Genomic DNA, 19,784 nt, shown 5'->3' on the forward strand with positions numbered 1-19,784 from the left:
TTGTCATCAATTTTTCACCAACCCTTCTTTTGTACTTGTTAAAATGAACACAACACCTGAGGGGGAGGGGAATCTTTAGTGATTTGAAAAAGTTGTCAAAGATGTAGGTTTTTAATTTTTTACCTTTTTGAAGCTTTCACATAATTCTTTTCTCTTTTTTTTTTTTCTCTTTGCTTTGTAAGTCCTAGAAGTGAAATCACATGCTAATAGCAAACATTAGCACATAATGCCACTTATTGTGTTATTCCATATGCTGGACTTCCTGCTTGGTTGTTTAAAATTCATTGCTTCATTGATATTGTTGGAACTCTCCTTCCCATTTTCTGGTATAGGAACTCAGAGATGCTGAGATATTAAAATCAACAGTAAAGACATGCCTAAGGACAGTCAGTTTTGTCCTTCTGTCTTATCTTTTTAAACACTGCCCCGTCTCCCACAGCCAGAACAATGCTTGACACCAGAGTAGTTACTCAAATATATATATATATATATATATATATATATATATATATATATATATATATATATATTCTGAATGTTAAATGTACTTGCTCACATATCTGTAAATGCAAACTGAGATTTGAAATCAGGCTTTTCCACATGAAAGACTGAGTTTTTAATCACTTGCTGCTGTGTTTCTGGAACTGCTGGCTTTTAAATATGGCTCTCTGTGATTACTGAAGCATAAATTTAAATGGTATTGTCAATGGGTCCTGTCATGGGAACACTTATTTTTTTTCGGTCCTGGGAATTGAACCTAGGGTCTCACAGAGCTAGGCAGGTGCTGTGTTACTGAGCTACATAGCCAGGACTTTTTAAGTTTTGTTTTGAGTCAGGATCTTACCTATACTGGTCTTGGACTTGTGAACCTTCTGCCTCAGCCGCACCCCCAACCCCAGTATCCCGAGTATCCTTTCCCCCCCAAATAAACATATCTTTATAACTTTTCTCATGGTCGAAAGATACACAAGCTCAGGGAGAAATTTGAATAATACCTCAAAAGTATAGAAATTAGAATAAGAATTAAGGTGAAGCAAGGAACACTCTGCCTTAGCCACAAATTTTAAGAGAGAAACAAAAACTCAGCAGTCAAAATAAGCAATGTTTAAATTTACTATTTCAAAAACAACACAAAAAGTAGCACAAAAATATATGATGAACAAAATATCACAAAAATTTAAATAAAGATAAGACTTATAGGTTGAGATCAATGCATACAAGTGCACAGTCAGATCATGTCTGCTTTACAATTTTGATATTTCATTCAATATGTTACCTTACCATCACTACAACAAAATACCTGAGGTAATCAACTTATAAAGTTAAAGTCTTACTTTGGCTCAAGTTTTGGAGGTTCCATTCTTTGATGTATTGGCCCCATTGCTTTGAGCCTGTAGCAAGGCAGCACATTGTGGTCGCAGTGTATGGCAGAGCCCAACAATTCACCTCAGGGACAGGAAGTCAAGAGTAAGAGGAGGAGACCAGGGTCCCACAGTTCCTTTCTGGGGCATGCTCTCAACGCCCTAAAGCCCACCCACCTATATTAAAGCTCCCAACCATGCTACTATGGAGGCCAAGACTATTGCAACCATCATAGATTTTTCCTGCAGTAAGTTGGGATTTTAAGAATACTGTGTTGACATTTATCTTGATGACTAAATTTGACAGACCTTAAATTCTACAGCTAAGGTGAGTTCTTCAATCACCAAATTCTAACTTCAACATAGTCAGGATGAAAGCAGAGATTGTACCAAACCAGAGGTGGCTCCTGTTCATGTCTGGCACACAGCTTTTCAAACAACTCTCAGGGGTTTCTGTGTGTGAATATAATATACACGTAAGGGGCATGACATAGCTTAACTCCTTATTTATTGAATGACACTGCATATAATTTTTTGCCTGGTCATTTTATATTATTTCCTTGGGTTAAGTGCCTGTGGTTGGAATCACTGGGTGAAAGAGTCTGTGTGTGCACTGCTTTTAAAAAGCCAGAAAGGTCATTGGCGAGTCATTGGCAGTTGGATCAAGTCCCTTTATACAATGTTCACAGAATTTTTAAAAATGTATCTCCTTTCCTTTGAACAGGTCCAGGGGACGAAATGTCATCACATGTTTTGCCAACATCACCGAATTCTGGAGGTAAAAGGAAATCAGTCAGTGAATTCTTCCTTTGTGCCTGGTCCCGTTAGGCTCCATAAGGTACCAGGAGAGTAAAGGAGGGTGCTGCACGAGAGCCTAAGGTGGAAAGAGTTTATAAACTGTCTGCTGAGGACACTCTGTTTGACTTTTCGATTTTTAAAATTTCTTCAAATCAGGGGTTCCTCAAATTGTCACCATTAACTCAATTGTGTGTCATACGAAAGGACACCAATAACTTTACCAAATCTTCTCTTCTCTCCTTTACCACCCTTCTCTCTTGATCCTCCTACTTCTTTATAAATATACAAGAGAGTAGAATTTAGCAGTATAAAAGGAATGATTTTGTTTTACTTATAATTCTGGCCAAGTTTAATGATGGGATAACACCAAGAATGTCTATAGAGAACTGTCACTCTATACACATCCCATACAGAGGACCATTTGTCACTCTGTATTTAGAATTAATAGGTGTGACTGTGAATGACAAAACATGGATATAAACCTATGGTTTAAATGTATGGTAGGGGGTTTTCACACTCTCTCAGGTAAACAGAGTCTGGGTCCATGGGGAAGTTCACATCAGGAGCTCACCTTCTAGCTCATGACTGGGCTTTATTCTTGGCCCAATTTGGCTGCTTCTGCACCAATCATTACATCCATATTCCTACCTATAAGAAAGGAAAGAGCATGCCTAGAAGATACATCCACCACTTTCACTGACATCCCCTTGGCTAGAACTTAGCCATATGGGTATTCCTAGGTCCAAAGGAGGTTGAGAAAAGTACTCTCTACTCTGGGTGCCCATATGGGATGATAGAATTGAGGACCATATTTGTATAGAAGGAGAGAGTGTGGATATGGAGACACTACTAGTAGCCCCTGCTCCATTATCAAATTTAAAAAAATTTAGGAAGGGCCATTTTTGGAATTAATTCTACAGATAGATTTGCACACATAATTAAAGGTGTATGTACAAGAATAGTCAATGCAGTATTTTTTTTTTTTTGTAAGAGCAAATGACTAGGATCAGTCATTATGTCTATGAAATAAAAATCACAGATAAGGTTAAAATGAAGGAAGAGGCAGTTTTATTCAGGTGCAGAATAGATGTGCAAATCAGCAGACACAAGTTCAGGTTAGAAACCAAGCAAGTGTTATCCAACGAGACTAGACAGAATGAGGTTTCAAGTCATGGGGTGGGGCCCGTAGCTCAGCACTGCTGGAGACAAGGCAAGGTGTGGGCAACTCAAGTGTCAGAAACTGAAGGGAGTCAATGAAGTTTGCATTCACATATCCATGCTCTTTTAGCCAGCTTTTTTTCCATTGCTGTGCCCAAAAGACCTCACAAGAACAATATAGAAGAGGGAAAGTTTATCTGGGGCCTCACAATTTCAGAGGTCTCAGTCCAGACAGCAGGTTCCATTTCTTAGGGCTCCAAGTGAGGCTGAACATCATGGCGGAAGGGTGTGGTGGAGGAAAGCAGCTCAGGACGTGGTCATCAGGAAGCAGAGAGAGCTCCACTTACCAGGGACAAATAAACCCCAAAGGCGTGCCCCCAGTGACCTACTTCCTCCAGCCACTCCCCACCTTATCACAGTTACCACGCACTTAATCCATATTAATGGATTAATTCATTGATTACCTACAACTCCCACAATCCAACCATTCCACCCTCTGAATAATTCTTGCATTTTCTTACATGCAAGCTTTTGGGAGACACCGCGTATCTAAACCATAACACAAGGACTTACTGTTCACTCTGGGATCTTTCCAGACCCACAGAGGATTGGAAAGTTGGTTCATCTTCAGTTCTTAACAGCATCAGTGCAGAATGTTAGCAAAGTCCCAAAGTTTTATCTCACCACTCTGTAACATTTTGACTTTGTTTTATCATGTCCATTGGTGTGGGATTAGTTCATATTATGAGGGAATGAGATGCTAGTCAGCTGTCTTTTGGATAAGATGATAATATTTGTGCTAATATAAAAAGAATTTCTAAGTATTGGTAACTGAAAAAATAAGATGCAGAATACTAGAGTAGTATATATATTGGATGATGCCTTTTTAAAAAAAAATTTTTTAGTTGTAGTTGGACACAATCTTTATTTATTTTTATGTGGTGCTGAGGATCAAACCCAGCACCTTGCATGTGCTAGGCAAGTGCTCTACCACTTAGCCTCTGGATGATGCCTTTTTATTAAAAAGAATTTAGATTACTGTGTCAAGAACTGTGAAGGGTGTAAGAGTTTCTCCTATTTCCAAGTTGTTAAGCTATCTAGTTTCATGGATGCCAAGAAGAGTTACAAAACTCTTGGATCAGACACAAAGGTCTTTATTACTCATAACACAATAGGAAGCATGAGCATTAACACATTTGGTACCAGTTCCCTGTTACCTATGGCCCTCTTTTTAAATCAAGTAAGTTATATATTAATAATATAATATGGACCTCTGAACCCTTGAAAACTAGAATCTTAATGGTAAATTACACCATGACAAAACCTACACACCCGATCTCTTGTTGTCTGTCATTTGAGGTAACCACCGTGTTGACTCCTGTGTAGATTATTACTGGGGTTTTCTTATTATCTTGTCTGTTTGTAATCTTAAAGAACATATTTTTTTTTGCTTTGGCTTCAACTGTTTAAAAGGATAGCCTACAGACTATCGTCTTTTGGAAATTACATTGTACATTGTAGTTCATGCATTTTAACTGCTGTGAATCACATTGTGTGAATATTCCATAGTTCCTTTATTGACTCCCCTGAGGGCATTTGAGTTGTTTTCAGTTTTCCATAAGGTAAGAGGCTGTGGCTTAGGTTGGAGTCTGATGCCCACTGGGAGTATAGGGTGATGTAGAAGGTTGAATGTGGTCCCCAAAAGATATGTCTATGACAATATGAACTTATTTAGAAAATGAGTCTTTGCAGAAGTAATTGAGGCAGGGATCCTGAGATGAAATCATCTTGGATGGACTTAGGGTGAAATTGGCTCAAGTACTGATGATGCTAAGACCCACGATCTACCATCTGCAAGGTGGAAACCCAGGAGAGTTGGTGGTGTAATTCAAGTCTGAAGCTCTGAGAACCAGGGGAACTGATGGTGTCAGTCCCATTCTGGGTTCAAGAGGAGATGCCAACTCAAACCCTGAGAAGGACAAGAAAGGGCCTTCCTTGGCCTCTCGTTCTGCTCAGGCCCTCAATGGATGGGATGATACCCTGCTGGTTCAAATGCTGATCTCATCTGGAAACACTCTCACAGACACACTCAGAAATACAGTTTGATCTAGGCACTCCTGAGTCCTGACAACGCATGAAATTAGGTATCAAAACCACCCAGCTCCAGGTTCCCTTGGGTCCTCAATCTCGTCACCCTCTGCTAGGCTCTAGCCTGTTAGCCATTCTCCTTCCTCCTCCTGCTGTCCTCAATCCCAGCTGGACTGAGGGCAGTTGTCTCTACTCCACAGATTACAAAGGCCTAGAATGTCATGTGCTTCTGTGACATTCTCTGAGCCTCCCTGAGCCTCCAAAGGCCAAACCACAAGCCCCTCTGCTCTTGCCAGGTATGAACCCCACCCAGAGGGAAGGACTCTCCACCCAGCTAGTTCCTCTACCAGCTGGACCAGCCACACTCCTCTGAGTCTTCAACCTAATTTCACTTCTCTGCCAACCCTCAGAATGACTCAACAAGTTGGCCACATCCAGCTTGGAACTGGGGGACACTCCCCACTCTTGTGACTACAAAGCCCTGCTATTTCACTTACTCCTGAATGCTCCCTTCGTGACCTTGGATTGTAGATCAGGGCCGTGCTGATGACTTATCAGCTGCCTTCAGTCTTTGCCTGTCAAGTGCAGGGCGTCCTGTTTTCTAGGCTCCGAGATCCCTCCTTCCCTGGAGGGGTGGACAGCAGGTGACCAGAACCGGCCACACTCTGTGTTGAACCCAGGACCTCCACTCTGTGATTTTCCCTCTCCCTGATAAACAGAACAAAACCAAACCAGCGTGTTGGGGCTTCTGCAATCCCAGGCACTCCCATCGCCTCCACCGCATCCCTTGGACAATGGCCATTTCTCAGGTAGCTTTGATGCTCCAGTTCACAGCACATTACCGCCACCTAGGGGCCTCTCAGTGTATCCCAAAGCTGATGTTCTGGACCAATTAAGCCAGAATTCCTGGGGAACCAGACTGATTCAGAGCCAAAACCAGAGGTTCTTCATAGATCCTTGGCCTGCTGGGAAGTTTTGGAGGTTTTTTTTTTTTTTCTTGGTGAGGTAGAGATAGAAGGGTAAAGGGTATGGAGTAAGGGGTGGGTCACCCTTTCTTTTTCTCTCTGATTTAAGATATCAACTCCAAGCTGCCAGCATTCCTGGTCTTGGTTTTTGGTTTTTAAAGATCAGAATTTCAGCCAGGTATGATCATGCAAGCCTGTCATTCCAGCTACTAGGGAGACCGAGGCAGGGGGATTACAAGTTGGAGGACAGCCTGGGCAACTAGCAAGACTTGGTCTCGAAATAAAATTTTTAAAAGGGCTGGGGATGTAGAACACCCCTGGGTTCCATCCCCAGCACCACAATAAATAAATTAATACATAAATAGATATTTTAAAAATCCCAAGATTTCTGTCCCCAGCATCACACCTCCAAGCAATAGAAATAAGGAGAGAGAAGGAAGGGCTTTTGCCCTTTCAGATTCAATAAATAAAATCTAAAATTCCATTCAGAGATATAGTTGATTTTTCTATTTTTAATGATCAGCCTTCTTTTTCATTAAGTATATAAGTTCATGGTTTTTAGTGTTTTCATAGGTATGTGCAGCCATCACCATGGCCAATTTTAGAATGTTTCATCACCTTAAATAAACCCTGCATCCTTTGACCTCCAGATTCTACCCCCTGTCCCTGCGCCATCCCTAGCAACACTGATCTCTTCTCCATGGATGTGCCTCTTCTGTTCATTTCACATAAGTGGAAAGATACCCTATGTGGTTCTTTGGTACCTGCTTCTTTTGTTTAACATATGTTTCCAAGGTTTATCCCCGTTGTAGTGTATGTTGTACTTCGTCCCTTTTCAAGCCTAAATAATATTCCCATTATATGGATATACCACATTTTGTTTATCATTTTTCAATGTTGGATGCTTGGGTTGTTTACATCTTTTGGCTCTTATGAATAATACTGCTTGAAATATTTATGTACAAGTTTTTTGTTGTTTGTTTTGTTTTTGGTACCAAGGACTAAACCCAGAGGTATTTTACCATTCAGCTACGTCTCCAGCCCTTTTTAAAATTTCTGATTTTGAGACAGAATCTTGCTAAGTTGCTTAGGGCCTTGAGAGTTGCTGAGGTTGGCCTTGAACTTGCAATACTCCTGCCTCAGCCTCTGGAGTCTCTGGGATTGAATCAGAGACATGCAGCACTGTGCCCAGCTTCATATACAAGTTTCTGTGTCAACATGTTTTCCTTTCTCTCGGGTGTATACCTAATGTTAGAATTGGTGAGGTGTATGGCAACTGTTTGACATTCTTAGAAACTACTAGAGTATGTTCCAGAATGACTGCACTGGCTGGGCACAGTGGCATATGCCTGTAAATCCCAACTCCTCTGGAGGCTGAGACAGGAGGATCACGATTTCAAAGTCAGCCTCAGCAACAGTGAGGCGCAACTCAGTGAGACCCTGTCTCTAAATAAAATACAAAATAGGGCTGGAGATGTGGCTCAGTGGTCAAGTGCCCCTGAATTCAATCCCTAATACCCTCTACACACACACACACAAAAAAAAAAAAAAAAACAGAAATGACTGCACCATGTTACATTTGAGGGTCCAGTTTCTCCATATCCTCACCAGCACTTGTTAACATCTGACTTTTTTTCTAAGACAATCTAATTTGGACTGAGGCTCTTCCCAACGGGAGTGGTGGGGCAAGGGTAACAGTAGTTGTGCCTGTATGATAGGAAGAAATAGTATATTCATCTCAAAATATGATCTCATGATTCTGCTAAATGCCTGTTTTTATTTTTTGGAACTGGGGATTGAACCCACGGGTGCTCAACCATTGAGCCAGGTCTTTAACCCTTTTTAATGTCTCTTTTGAGAAAGGGTCTTACTAGGACCTCTCTAAGTTGCTGAAGCTGTCCTTGAACTTGCAATCCTCCTGCCTCAGCCTCTAGAGTCTTTGGGATCATAGTTGCACAACTACCTTACCCAGCAAGGTCTCTCTGTTTCATCAACTCATTCCCCAAGCCCGTGTGCTTGGTGCCATGGGAAACAGAGGATCTGGGGATCTTGCCCAAGAGATCTGGGCCCTTCATGTCCAATTCCAGCTCAGGGAGGCAATTTCTGTCTGCATTCCACTCTCTTAGAGACTCCTGCATCCCACTCACTCTACCCCATTTGGTAGGAGCCTTATAGTTCTGGTAAACAGAGGAAGAATAATAAATCTTATTTCTATTTCTTTCTTTCATTCAGAAAAAGCAAAAGATGAATCAGTCAAAAAGGACAGACCATATAAGGTCTTTTTCAAAGATCTCTTTCTTTTCAAAGAAAATGAAATGGCAGCAAAGAAAAAGGTAAGCTTTTTTAAAAAATCACAATCCCAATTAATGTTATAATAATATCCTCTTATTCATCATTCTTATGAATTTTTATGGTGTCAGATATGAGGACTCACATGGTGTGTGCCCCATACTGTCCTGGGGAGACACCCAGCACATCACAGGGATCTGCAAAGATCGCCACCCAATGGCAGAAGACAGATGTTACAGTCCAGTATGGCAACTACAATGTACCCTACTCCGACAACACCCACATTTTCCACATTTTTGCATTTCTAAAATTGGAATGCAGCTTCCATAGATGGGATGTCATTGGCCATGCATACGATAATAGTGCTTCTTTTTTGGCACCAGGCATTGAACCCAGGAGCACTTAACCACTGAGCCACACCCCTAGCCCTTTTGGTATTTTGTTTAGAGACAGGGTCTCAATGAGTTGCTTAGGGCCTTGCTAAGTTGCTGAGGCTGGCTTTGAATTGTGATCCTCCTGCCTCAGTCTTCCAAGCCTCTGGTTTTACAGGTGTGTGCCACTGCACCCAGCTAATGCTTTCTTAAAATAAGTGGCATCTTAGAGTTGACGGGCTACTGTAACAGAGGCGTCAAAGGAAACACAGACAAAGGCCTGCCCACCTTTACCGGTGAGAAGAGAGAGAGAACAGGGTGGTGGTGATGTATAGGCAAAGACTTCACTGAAATAACAGGAGCAGAGTCTCCAAGAAGAAGTCAAAATTGGCTGAGCTGACGTGGACGAGACAATCTGTGGGGAGGAGGAAAAAGGGATAAAAGTGGAGGAGGGGGTACCATTTCAGAATGATCTGGTATAGAGCTATGTCAGTGTGTGCCTTGCAGCGTCGCTCTCACTGTGTGTGTGGTCACAGCTAACACTTCAGATTTACTTTCCTTCCTCCTGGAGCAAAGGTTGACAACAGGACTTTCTTCACCTTTGTTAGAATGAAGAAAATATCTAGAATTGCTTGACACATGGTTCGTTTGTGTGTGATGGTTTCCTGCACGTGTTATATAGTTGTGTTGAACTTCTCCCAAAATTAAATTGAGAAAATATGGGTGAAATCTGAAGCCTAAAACAAATTTTTTTAAATGTCCACTTGGGACTTCTATTTTTCTCTCAGGTTTTCAATTTCATGGACTCAACACTTTGGGCAAGATAAAACTGTGAAAATATATAAATAAATGCAGAAGGACATTTCCCAGTCCTTCATATTTGGGAAACACAATTTAATAAAAATTAATTTTTAAATATATTTATACTCAGTTTTCTATAGGAAGGAAATTATGCATTCCTTCAAAGATAAGAATTGAGGGTTACTGGTTTATTGTTAATATCATTTATTACAAATGGCATTTTTATATATGATCTCTATTTGAAAACAAGATTACTTGGATACATTAAAAATTCTTCTAAACTTTGCACTTGGGCAGGAAAAAATTTTGAACCGTAGCCTGAAAGTCTACCAAAAGTCTACTTTTTCATCCCGAATGAAGAGTCGTTCACACCTGAGCCAAATAGCTCTTCTTTCTGACAGAGGTGATGGCTCATTTGAAAAATTTGGGTTAGATCCAATTCTTATTCTCAGATTAACAGAAGGTAAGTCTAAGTTACTCTTTGATTCTGAATATTGTTTTGAATATTGTTGATTTCGGAGTTGGGTGCTTTTCTGAAGGTGAGAAAAAACAGAAAGTAGGCTAGCTTATAATTATGGGAAAGTCTCTGTAAAGGGGGTTGAGAATTGGGAGAGAATCTATTTTAAACAGGAAAGCATATTTTTCCAAGAAGACTGATTCTCATTTTTATGGCTCCCAGGAAGATAGTCACTGCCAAAATAATACAGTATTAAAGTTGGCAAAGGTGCCAGCCATTCATACTGAGTTTTGTTTGTGGAAATACAGAAACTTTCTAAGAATGGAGTAGCTGTAGAATTCATATATTCAGAATCAGGAAGCTAATAGAATTTAATAAGTATGCGTGTTGTTTCAAAAACATAACTGGGTTTAATGACCTTTGAAGGTAACATATTAAAAGATTCCAAAATGGTAATACTTGTTTTATGGAAGAAGGCAATCTGGGTATCAAAAATGACATGAATATTCCCTACTTATCAGATCAAGAAGTGCCTAATGATTCATGATTGAGTCATAAAATCTTTTCCCATAAATGAATCTTTTTTCCAATTTTTTAAATTAAAAAAAAAATAAGAAAGGAAGAATGGACAGACAGACAGACACATATCAAGTGCCCAGGATTTGCTGTGGTAACTTAAAATGTTTTTCCTCTGGCTCCCAGAGTCTTTTCAGTTTCCAAAATTATGAAAAGAAAAATCATTTTTTAAAAAGATTTTTTAGAACTTTATTTTATCCATTTACTTTTTTACGTGGTGCTGAGGATCGAACCCAGCGCCTCCCACGTGCCAGGCAAGCGCTCCACCACTGAGCTACAACCCCAGCCCCTGAAAAGAAAATCTTGAGAGAATAAGAAAAATATTTAGAAAAGGACTCTGAATTCAGTAATCAAAACAGAAGTCATGTGCATTAGTCAGCTTCCTAGGGCTGTGACTGAAATACCAGACAAGAACAGCTTTCTGAGGAGGGAAAGTTCATTTGGGCTCATAGTGTCAGAGACTCAGGCTATGGTGAACTGACTCCATGACTCTGGGCCCAAGGTGAGGCAGAACGTCATGGAAGATGGGTGTGGCAAAGGGAAGCTTCTCAGGGTCATTGTGGCCAGGGAGCAGAGAGAGCAAGGGGAAGGGCCTACAGAGAAGATGCAACCTTCAGGAGCACACCCCAGTGACCCACCTCCTCCAGCCGCACCCACCTGCCTACAGTTATCACCAGTCAGTCCATTCAAACCAGGATGGACTGGTTAGGTGACAGCTCTCACCATCAAATCATTTACCTCTGAAAATTCCTGCATTAACACCGGAGCTTTTGGGGACACCTCATATCCAAACCATAAAACCAAGCGAAATGGTTTAGAAAATTTGATAGGTGCACATGTAATTGTGTGACACGGTGGCACATAATGCCAGAGACTTCACCACAAGTTCTAGGGTGCCGCAGTCCAGCTGCAGCAAAATAACCGGGGGGTGATGAGCAACTAGTGTAGATTGATACAGCAGGAGAGGGAGCCATTTATTGCAGGACAGGAGCAGTATTTATACATTCCACACAGCTTATCTAATTAGCATAAACTCGATACATCAGTCAACCAATAAGAAATCTCCACACTTAATGGCTCGAAGTCAACCAATAAGGAATCTCCACACTTAATGGCTCAATGGCATTACTTCACAAACCACTCCCTCTGGCATTTTGCCAGGCACCATCCAGACTTGTTTACAGACTCTAACACTAGGGCATGTCTGGATCTCACCTGCTGTTTCAGCATTGGCCTCTGTAGAATGGTGAGCCCAGGTCATCAAGGGCATTTAAAATGACAGGTGGCATAGAAAGAATTCTGCATGGAGTGAGGGATTTCAGGAGTCCTCGTTGCCACTGTGGTAGTTTGGGGATAACTAGGGAAGCACGGCTGAGGAGACAACCTGGGTGCCCACCATTATTGTTTAACAAAGATGTCGCTGGTCTCTTGGAAGTAAATGCCACAGGTAGACACTTCAAAAAAGGAAACAGTGAAACTAGTGTCGTCCAGGGCAATCTGGGCTCCCTCAGCCATGGAAGCAGGATTATCCATTTGTGCTGGTTATACAGATAAAACATTGGGACATTTTCCCTTAAATCTCCCTCTGACTCTATTTCCAGTCAGGAGTCGATTTGAATGAAACTGCTATGTATTCTTCAGCCTCACATTCCCTGCCTGAATTCAGACTGAAAACAAACCTACATGATAGTAAAATTAGCCAGCGACCCCATTCATTTTACTTCTATGTACTCAGTAATAGCAAAGTGCTAAATCACCAGCAAAGGAAGTCCACAGGCAACTCGGTGTCATGGACAGCTCATCTGCCTACATGGCAGAAGTGCCATTTCCTCTCTGTGCGACTGGCAGCCTGAGTGTGGTTTTGCCATCAAACAGCAGTACTGAATGGCTTGTCTCAGGGGCTTTCAGACTGCTCTTCACATCCCCAGTGAGTGATGGAGGTGCTCTGGGGTTGAGAGACACTCGCACTTTGAGGAGGGCTTTATCACCTAAGTTCTCTTGCTTGGAAGATCTGTCCGATAGCTAGAATAGCCAAAGTGGGAAACCTACAATTATGAGTCTTACTAGATTAAAAGGATAAAATTCCATCGGCTCAGTAAGCCAGTCACCACATTAAGGTAGACTGAGCTTATTTCTAATAAGTTGATAGGATATTCAAATTTATTTTCAATCGGGCTGACCCATCATAAGTGACTAAATGAAAGCGATAGTGAGCAATTTCATTTTTTTTTCCATTAAAAATGTCCTAGTATGAGCTTGGGTTATGGCTCAGTGGTAGAGCACTTGCCTAACATGTGTGAGGCCCTGGTTTCAATCCTCAGCACTATGTAAAAATGAACAAATAAAACGAAGGTATTGTGTTCAACTACAACTAAAAAAAGAAAGAAAGAAAGTGGATAAGACTCTTAAAAAAATAATAAAAAAACCCCCACACTACACAGAAAGTAATTTCAGAAAGTGGATATGGGATGGCTCTTTGACCTTAGGGGTCATGCTGAATATATTGAACCTGAGTCTAATTGAATAAATATGAGGGTCTGAGCACCATGTTACATAACATTACAAGGATGAAATATGCCAGATTCATTATGTGGAAAATTCCACAGGATAATCCACCTGGTTTCTTGAACAAATGAATTGTATGGAAAAAATGGTGGGAAGGGGGATGAGTGTATACCTGAAGTGGGGATCACATTAAGGAAATGGCTTTGTGAAGTGTGAAAGTGGTATGATGGTCATGTTTTAAAACTACCTTGTCAGGAGGAGTACATACTGGGTATTCAAGGGATGAAATGATCCAAGAGTGTTGATTTTCTTTAAAATATTCCACTGAGGGGAAGAACTGAGGAGGGGGCAACAGATGAGATTGGCAAATCATTGATAAGGTTAAGGTAGCTGACAGGTCCAAGGGGGCTCATTAGATGACTCTCGAGTTTTATGAATGTTGGTGATTTCCCTTATGTAAAGTTTAAAAAAATACATTGAAAAAGATAATTGTGCACTAAGCTAAGCACTGATGACTTTGATATGCATTTTATTTATTCCTCAACAAAATGCTGTTAGATAGTTTGGCCTCCTCTCCTCTTTGCATAGGATGAAAGTGGCTTAGTGAGGTTGAGTCACCCAGAATTTCTGGTGAATCAGAATTCAAATCAAGGCCCGGTGCCCACGTCCTACTGGGCGATGGAATTTGGGTTTCCTCTGCGTGGAGTGAGCTGTCTGCAACATAAAGCTAAGAAAAGAAGGTGGTGGGGGAAAAAAGCACAGTACACAGAAAGTAATTTCAGAAAGTGGGGATGGGATGGCTCTTTGACCTTGGGGGTCAAGCTTCCACACTGGGAAGAGAGCTCAAGAGCCCCACATTTGCTTTATTATATATGGGGGAAACTTCAAAGGTTTTTCCATAGAATGTTCTTCTGCCAAATAAGGTAGGAGGTGGGCTGTCCAGGCCCAATGGGTTACACCCAATTCCAGAGCTAGGAGAGCAGTCTCCCTAGCCAAGCGAAGACTGAGGTCACACACATTGCATAATCCATTAAGTGGGAGGAGCCACAAAATAACTTGCAATTCCAAACCAAAATCTCCTTGGCTCAAGGCCGAGTGAAGACACTAAATAGTTTAGGGGTGGCTCCAAAGTTTGTTGTTTGTTACCACCCAACTTATGCTAATTGATGACTGAAATAATCATCATTGCCATCAGTATTGACCTTAAAAAGTTAAATGATTCCCCATTCCAATTGTATTGTTTTTAACAGCAGCTAACAATTGTCGGGATGTTACTGTATGTTTCATGATCCATTGCTTCATTTCCTTCTCCCAGCACCATTATGAAATAGTCACAGTTGTACTTAAGCTAAGTTATGCTTTGGTAATAAGCCACTTCTAAACTTCAGTGACTTCCAGTCTCAGTGGTTTAGTTCTCATTCACTTTTTAAGTTTGGTATTTTTTTTCCCCTGGATCTTCCACTATAGAAACAATCTATCAGTTGTCCTTCTGCTGTAGGAACAAACATCCTGTCTAGGATGTTACTGGGATTGCAGGAAAGGGGGAAGAGAAATGAGTGGTGGTTCCTGAACCTTCTGCTTGGAAGCAACATAGAACATGTCCATGGCCAAATCAAATCAAGGACGAACCTGACATCAAAAGGGCAGGGGATACTCCCCTCATAGAGAAGCAGCTTATATTTGGGTAATAGAATCTACCACAATTAGTATCCTCATTGGACAGATGAGGAAACCGAGGCATAGATAGGGTGAGGACTTTATACATGTTCCCCCAGCTAGTTAGAAATGGGTGAATGGGACTTCAGGAAGAGATTAGGCCTCCTGATGCTGCACAGGCTCAGTGGTCATTCAGGAAATATTTTATTTCCACTTCTACTTATGTTATACTGGGAGACTTTATTCTGTGTCATGTTTAGTTGTATGTGTTTTTTTTATGAAACAAACATTATTGAAATGCAGTACATGAATAAATTTGCAAAATGAAGAAAACTTGAAGGGAAATTTTTGGTTTTTTCTATTTTATTATTATTTTTTTATTTAATTGATTTTAGAGCACAATTTTTCATATCTTTGTATATAAAGGGTATTTTATATTTTAGTTTGCTGAATGGTAAATCTAGTTGTTATCCTGTTCTTTCCTGGTATAAATTTGGTTTATGGTCCCCAAAAACATTTTGCCTGAGGACTCTGTATCTCTGAATTGTCCATGCATTAAGATTTAAACCAATTTAGTCTTATTCAGTACAACCCAGGCTTGGGAGACATATCCTGGGAGACACATCCCCGTCACTGCTGCTTGTTAGCTGTGTGATCTGGGACAAGACTTTTGACAACTTTCAGACTTAGGACACAGACAGGATGAGATAGCAATAAATACCTCATTTGGATAATTGTCAGGATTCAATGAAATATTTAAAGTGTTTAATAAAGTTCCCAGACCATGATTGGGCATAAAATAAATGGTAATTGCTATTATTAATTTTCTTTTTTGGTTAGGAAAAAATTTTTTTGGAAGTTATAGTTTAAGGAAAAAAAGTAACTACAGACTATATATCACAACTTAACACTTTCATTCCATACAACATCTCTGACAGATAAGTACTAAATTCAAGTCTATTTCAATTTTCTTTACAGGTGCAGATGCGAAAAAGACTGTTCATGAATTTATTAACGACCAGAGAGACAGGTTTTTACTTGAGGTAGTAAAGATAATTTCTTTCTCCCAGTAGCCAAATAGAAGGCTTCTTGCATAGCATCACTAAATATTTACCTTATATACCTTGTATTTTTCCATTACATGTTACAAATCTATTAGCTGAACAGATCAGTTCATTTCTATATTCATTCATTTGAAACATGTTTGTTGAGTGCCTACTGTGTGCCAAGCAGTGAAAAAAACAAAGAAAAACCCTGCTGTCAGAGAAGTCCAGAACCCTTCCAGCTTTGACTATACCCACTTTGGCCAGAAGAAAGCGCCAGGTCCCCATTGAAGAATTTCCTATAACAATGACAGAGGCTTTTATCCTACCATCAAAAACCCTTAGCTAGCAGGTAGATACCTGAAAACATGATTGCTTAATATCTTCCTATGAATATTCATTTACCATCAATAAAGCAGAGATACTGAGCTCTTGACAAAGGGAGAATAATTACAAAAGAAATTCATTGAATGTTGTTTACGCTGCAGCTGTCAAGTGTCTAATCATCTAGAGAAGATCATCTGCCTCTTTTAAAGTCTTTGATGTGAATGAGTGAATGAAAACATGTTTAACTTTTCATAATGTCACATCACACATCCTGGAACAGAAATCACTTGGCTGCCAGCTGCAGTCCACATGGAAGGTCTCCCTTGAAGTTATAAATGTAACCTGATGCCTTTGTTTGTTAAATATTATTTTCTGGGTGCGATTTGGACCTTTATCCCAAAATCCTAGTGACACTACTGACATCCAAAGCAGTTTAAGGTTGATAGATTTGCTAGAATTACAGGTCATTTGTATTAAATGTGCCTCGTTCCATTTCTTGATCATCTCCTTCCTTCCTCCCAACCAGTTTGGTGAAGTGTCCCAAAGTCCCAAAGTGACTTGTAGAGTCCCCTTTTCAAAAAGACTTGCATGTAGTTTTTTAAAAAAAAAAAAAATGGCTTTGCCCGAAGAAAATCTGGCTTTGCTCTTGACTTCCAGTGATTATAAGGATGACGTGCAGGCCACATCTGACCGTCTTAAGATGACTATGACAGGAAAACCAACAATGTGACTTAGGGCTGGGACTCTGGCTCCTACTCAGGATTAGGGACCAAAGACTGATCAACCCTGTGGTCTATCAGTGAGTCACACCTACCTCAAGAAGCCCCAGTGAAAACTCTGGACACTGAAGCTCAGTCGAGCTTCCCTCACCAGCAACACTGTGTCTCTGTGCAGCTGCCGAGAGGGTAACACATCCTTTCTAGGGAGAGGCAATCCCCGAAGCTTTGCAGTTAGAACCTCCCAGACCCTACCCGATGGGCCTCTGCCTGTAGCTGACTCTAATCTGTGTTATTTCCTTGTTATAAACGGAACCCATGAGTTTAGTGAATTCCTCTGGAAAATTGCCAGGACGGAGGGTGTTTTGAGGAACTCCTTGAACTTGCAGTTGGTGTCAGCAGTGGGGGCAATCTCGGGGTATGCCCTTGAATTTGGAAGTCCGACTACCTCTGGGTCACTTATAATAATTTTCAAAAACCAGATCGGTTTCATGGTTTCTTTCTTTCTTTCTTTCTTCCATCTTTTCTTCATTCCTTTTTCTGTTTGTGGCAGAGTTGGGAGCCGAAATACCCATCTAAAAGACATGTGAATGTTAACGTATCATGAGTGTAATCTGATGGGCAACTTTATGGCAATAAATTTGAGAACATGGATGAAATAGACAGATTCCTTAAAAGATGCACACTACCAAAGCTCACTCCACAGGAAAGAAAGAAACTGAATTCTTTTATGTCTTTTAAAGAAGCTGAATTTATAGGTGAAGATATCTTCCACAGGCTTTTCAAACCCGACATGTTCAAAGCTTTGCTCCTGCGATCATCTTCCCACCCTGGCAACCTCATCTCATGTTCTCTACTCAGTAGACATCCATTCCATTTTTCCAGTTGCTCAGGCCCAAACGCTGTTGTTCTCCTTGACTCTTCTCACAAACCACGTCTTTGTTCAAGATCTAACCACTTCCACCATGCAACCAGCGCTCTGGTTTCATTAAAGAGTTTCTTGGCATAAAAGTTAGCTAGCGAGATCAGAATAAACACACAGACTCAGTTACCTTTTTCTATGACCAGGTCCGAGACGGCTCTTACCTCTCTGGCTCACACCTCGAACCACCTGGTAGGGCAGCAAGGATTACTCAGGGCTAGCAGGAGAGAGAGAGCACGCCAGGGAGTGGCCTTTTATTGGGGAACAAGAAATTCAGGGGAGAATTCCATCCAATGAAGGTTGAGGGGGGCCGCACTCCAAGGTCAGGGTCAGTGATTGGCCTCAGGGTCAGTGGTCAGTCACACCCCCACACGGACAGGCTCTTGCACCAGGAGAGGGCCGGGAAAGCTCCGACACAGTTTAGCCAGAGCGCATCACACCCAATCCGGGAGTTGCCCAATCACGTGTGAGAATGGCTCCCCACAAACCACAATTAGACTCTTCCACCACCACTGTAGTCCCAGCTGCCGCTAAGTCTGCATGGATTGTTGTTATAGCTTCTGAACACTGGCCCACTCCTACTTTTGCTTCCTACAGTCTCTTCTCCCTGGTAGGAGGATCATGCCCCTCGTGGCTCAAGACCCGGAATGCCCTGATGGGTTCCTGCCTCTCTCTGAGCTTGCTCTCACCACTGACCTCTTGCTGGCTCCCTCCAGCCACAGTAGTCTACTTGCTGCTCCTGAGATGCACCTTGCCTCGAGGCCTCTCCACTGGGACCTCTTCCTTCTAGGGGGACCATTTCTCCCTCAGATACCCCTGTATCAACTCTTCCCTCTTAGAGTAGACATTCCATTAAAGCCATTGTGTCTATTTTGTTCACCACTCAGTGTGCACCACTTTAAACAGTTCTGGCACACAATAGGCAGGCACTTTATAAATCCTTGAAGAGTAAATTAATGGATGGAATCTTTTTGTTATAAACTTGGAGGGTCTTATTATTGGTTGTGACTTCCCAAAATTAACTCATTTCTTTCTTTTTTCTTTTCTTTCTTTTTTTTGTACTGAGGATTGAACCCAGAGGTGCTTAACACTGAGCCTAACACTGAGCCACATTCCCATCCCTTTTTTAAAATATTTTATTAGAGACTCATATTTTATTAGGGTCTCACTGAGTTGCTAAGTGCCTCACTAGATTGCTGAGTCTGGCTTTGAACTTGAGATCCTCCTGCCTCAGCCTTCCGAGCCACTGGGATTATAAGCGTGCACCACCATACCCGACAAATTAATTCGTTTCTGTATTTGAAGTTCATGTATACTATCACATATGTGGCTTTGTTTTATAATCTATTTTTCATGTATGGATTAGAAACCCAAGTGTATTATCATATTCTGTACCAAAAAAAAAAAAAGTAGACGTCAGATCATACTTGGGGATCCAAGCAGCCCCCTTGGGTCTGGTTAAACAGCATGGAGAAAGGCATGTCTGGCACGGTGGGGTTGACAGTGCTTCCTCCCAAGGTCCTTCCTATTGGTGGAGAAGCTGGTAGCCTTGTGGATTCAGACAGACCAGTTTCCTGATGTCCAGTAAGAATTGGAGGATAAAATTCTAAGAATAATAGATGGCACTGCTCTTTGGAGAGATAGGCAGCTATTTTTGATTTGTGGTGCATAGCTATTTTGGCACATTACAGTCCCTTCATAAAAGTGAAAAGAATTTCTCTCCCTGTGACAGTTCCTCAAAGTTCATGGCT

The 19,784-nt window shown here is 41.1% G+C and overlaps 1 protein-coding gene across 1 annotated transcript in view; it reads left to right on the top strand.

The window, feature by feature from the left end:
• Positions 1–2,099: 2,099 nt before the first annotated feature.
• Ccdc38 (coiled-coil domain containing 38) overlaps positions 2,100–19,784 on the top strand; it is a 39,055-nt gene continuing 21,370 nt past the window's right edge. The window contains exons 1-4 of the mRNA XM_027932473.2: positions 2,100–2,139; positions 8,603–8,703; positions 10,129–10,294; positions 16,004–16,068. Of these exons, the coding sequence (XP_027788274.2) occupies positions 2,100–2,139; positions 8,603–8,703; positions 10,129–10,294; positions 16,004–16,068 (372 nt within the window). The remainder of the gene's footprint in view (positions 2,140–8,602; positions 8,704–10,128; positions 10,295–16,003; positions 16,069–19,784) is intronic.

Source organism: Marmota flaviventris, chromosome 3 (genome assembly GCF_047511675.1).
Source record: "Marmota flaviventris isolate mMarFla1 chromosome 3, mMarFla1.hap1, whole genome shotgun sequence".
Taxonomy (NCBI): domain Eukaryota; kingdom Metazoa; phylum Chordata; class Mammalia; order Rodentia; family Sciuridae; genus Marmota; species Marmota flaviventris.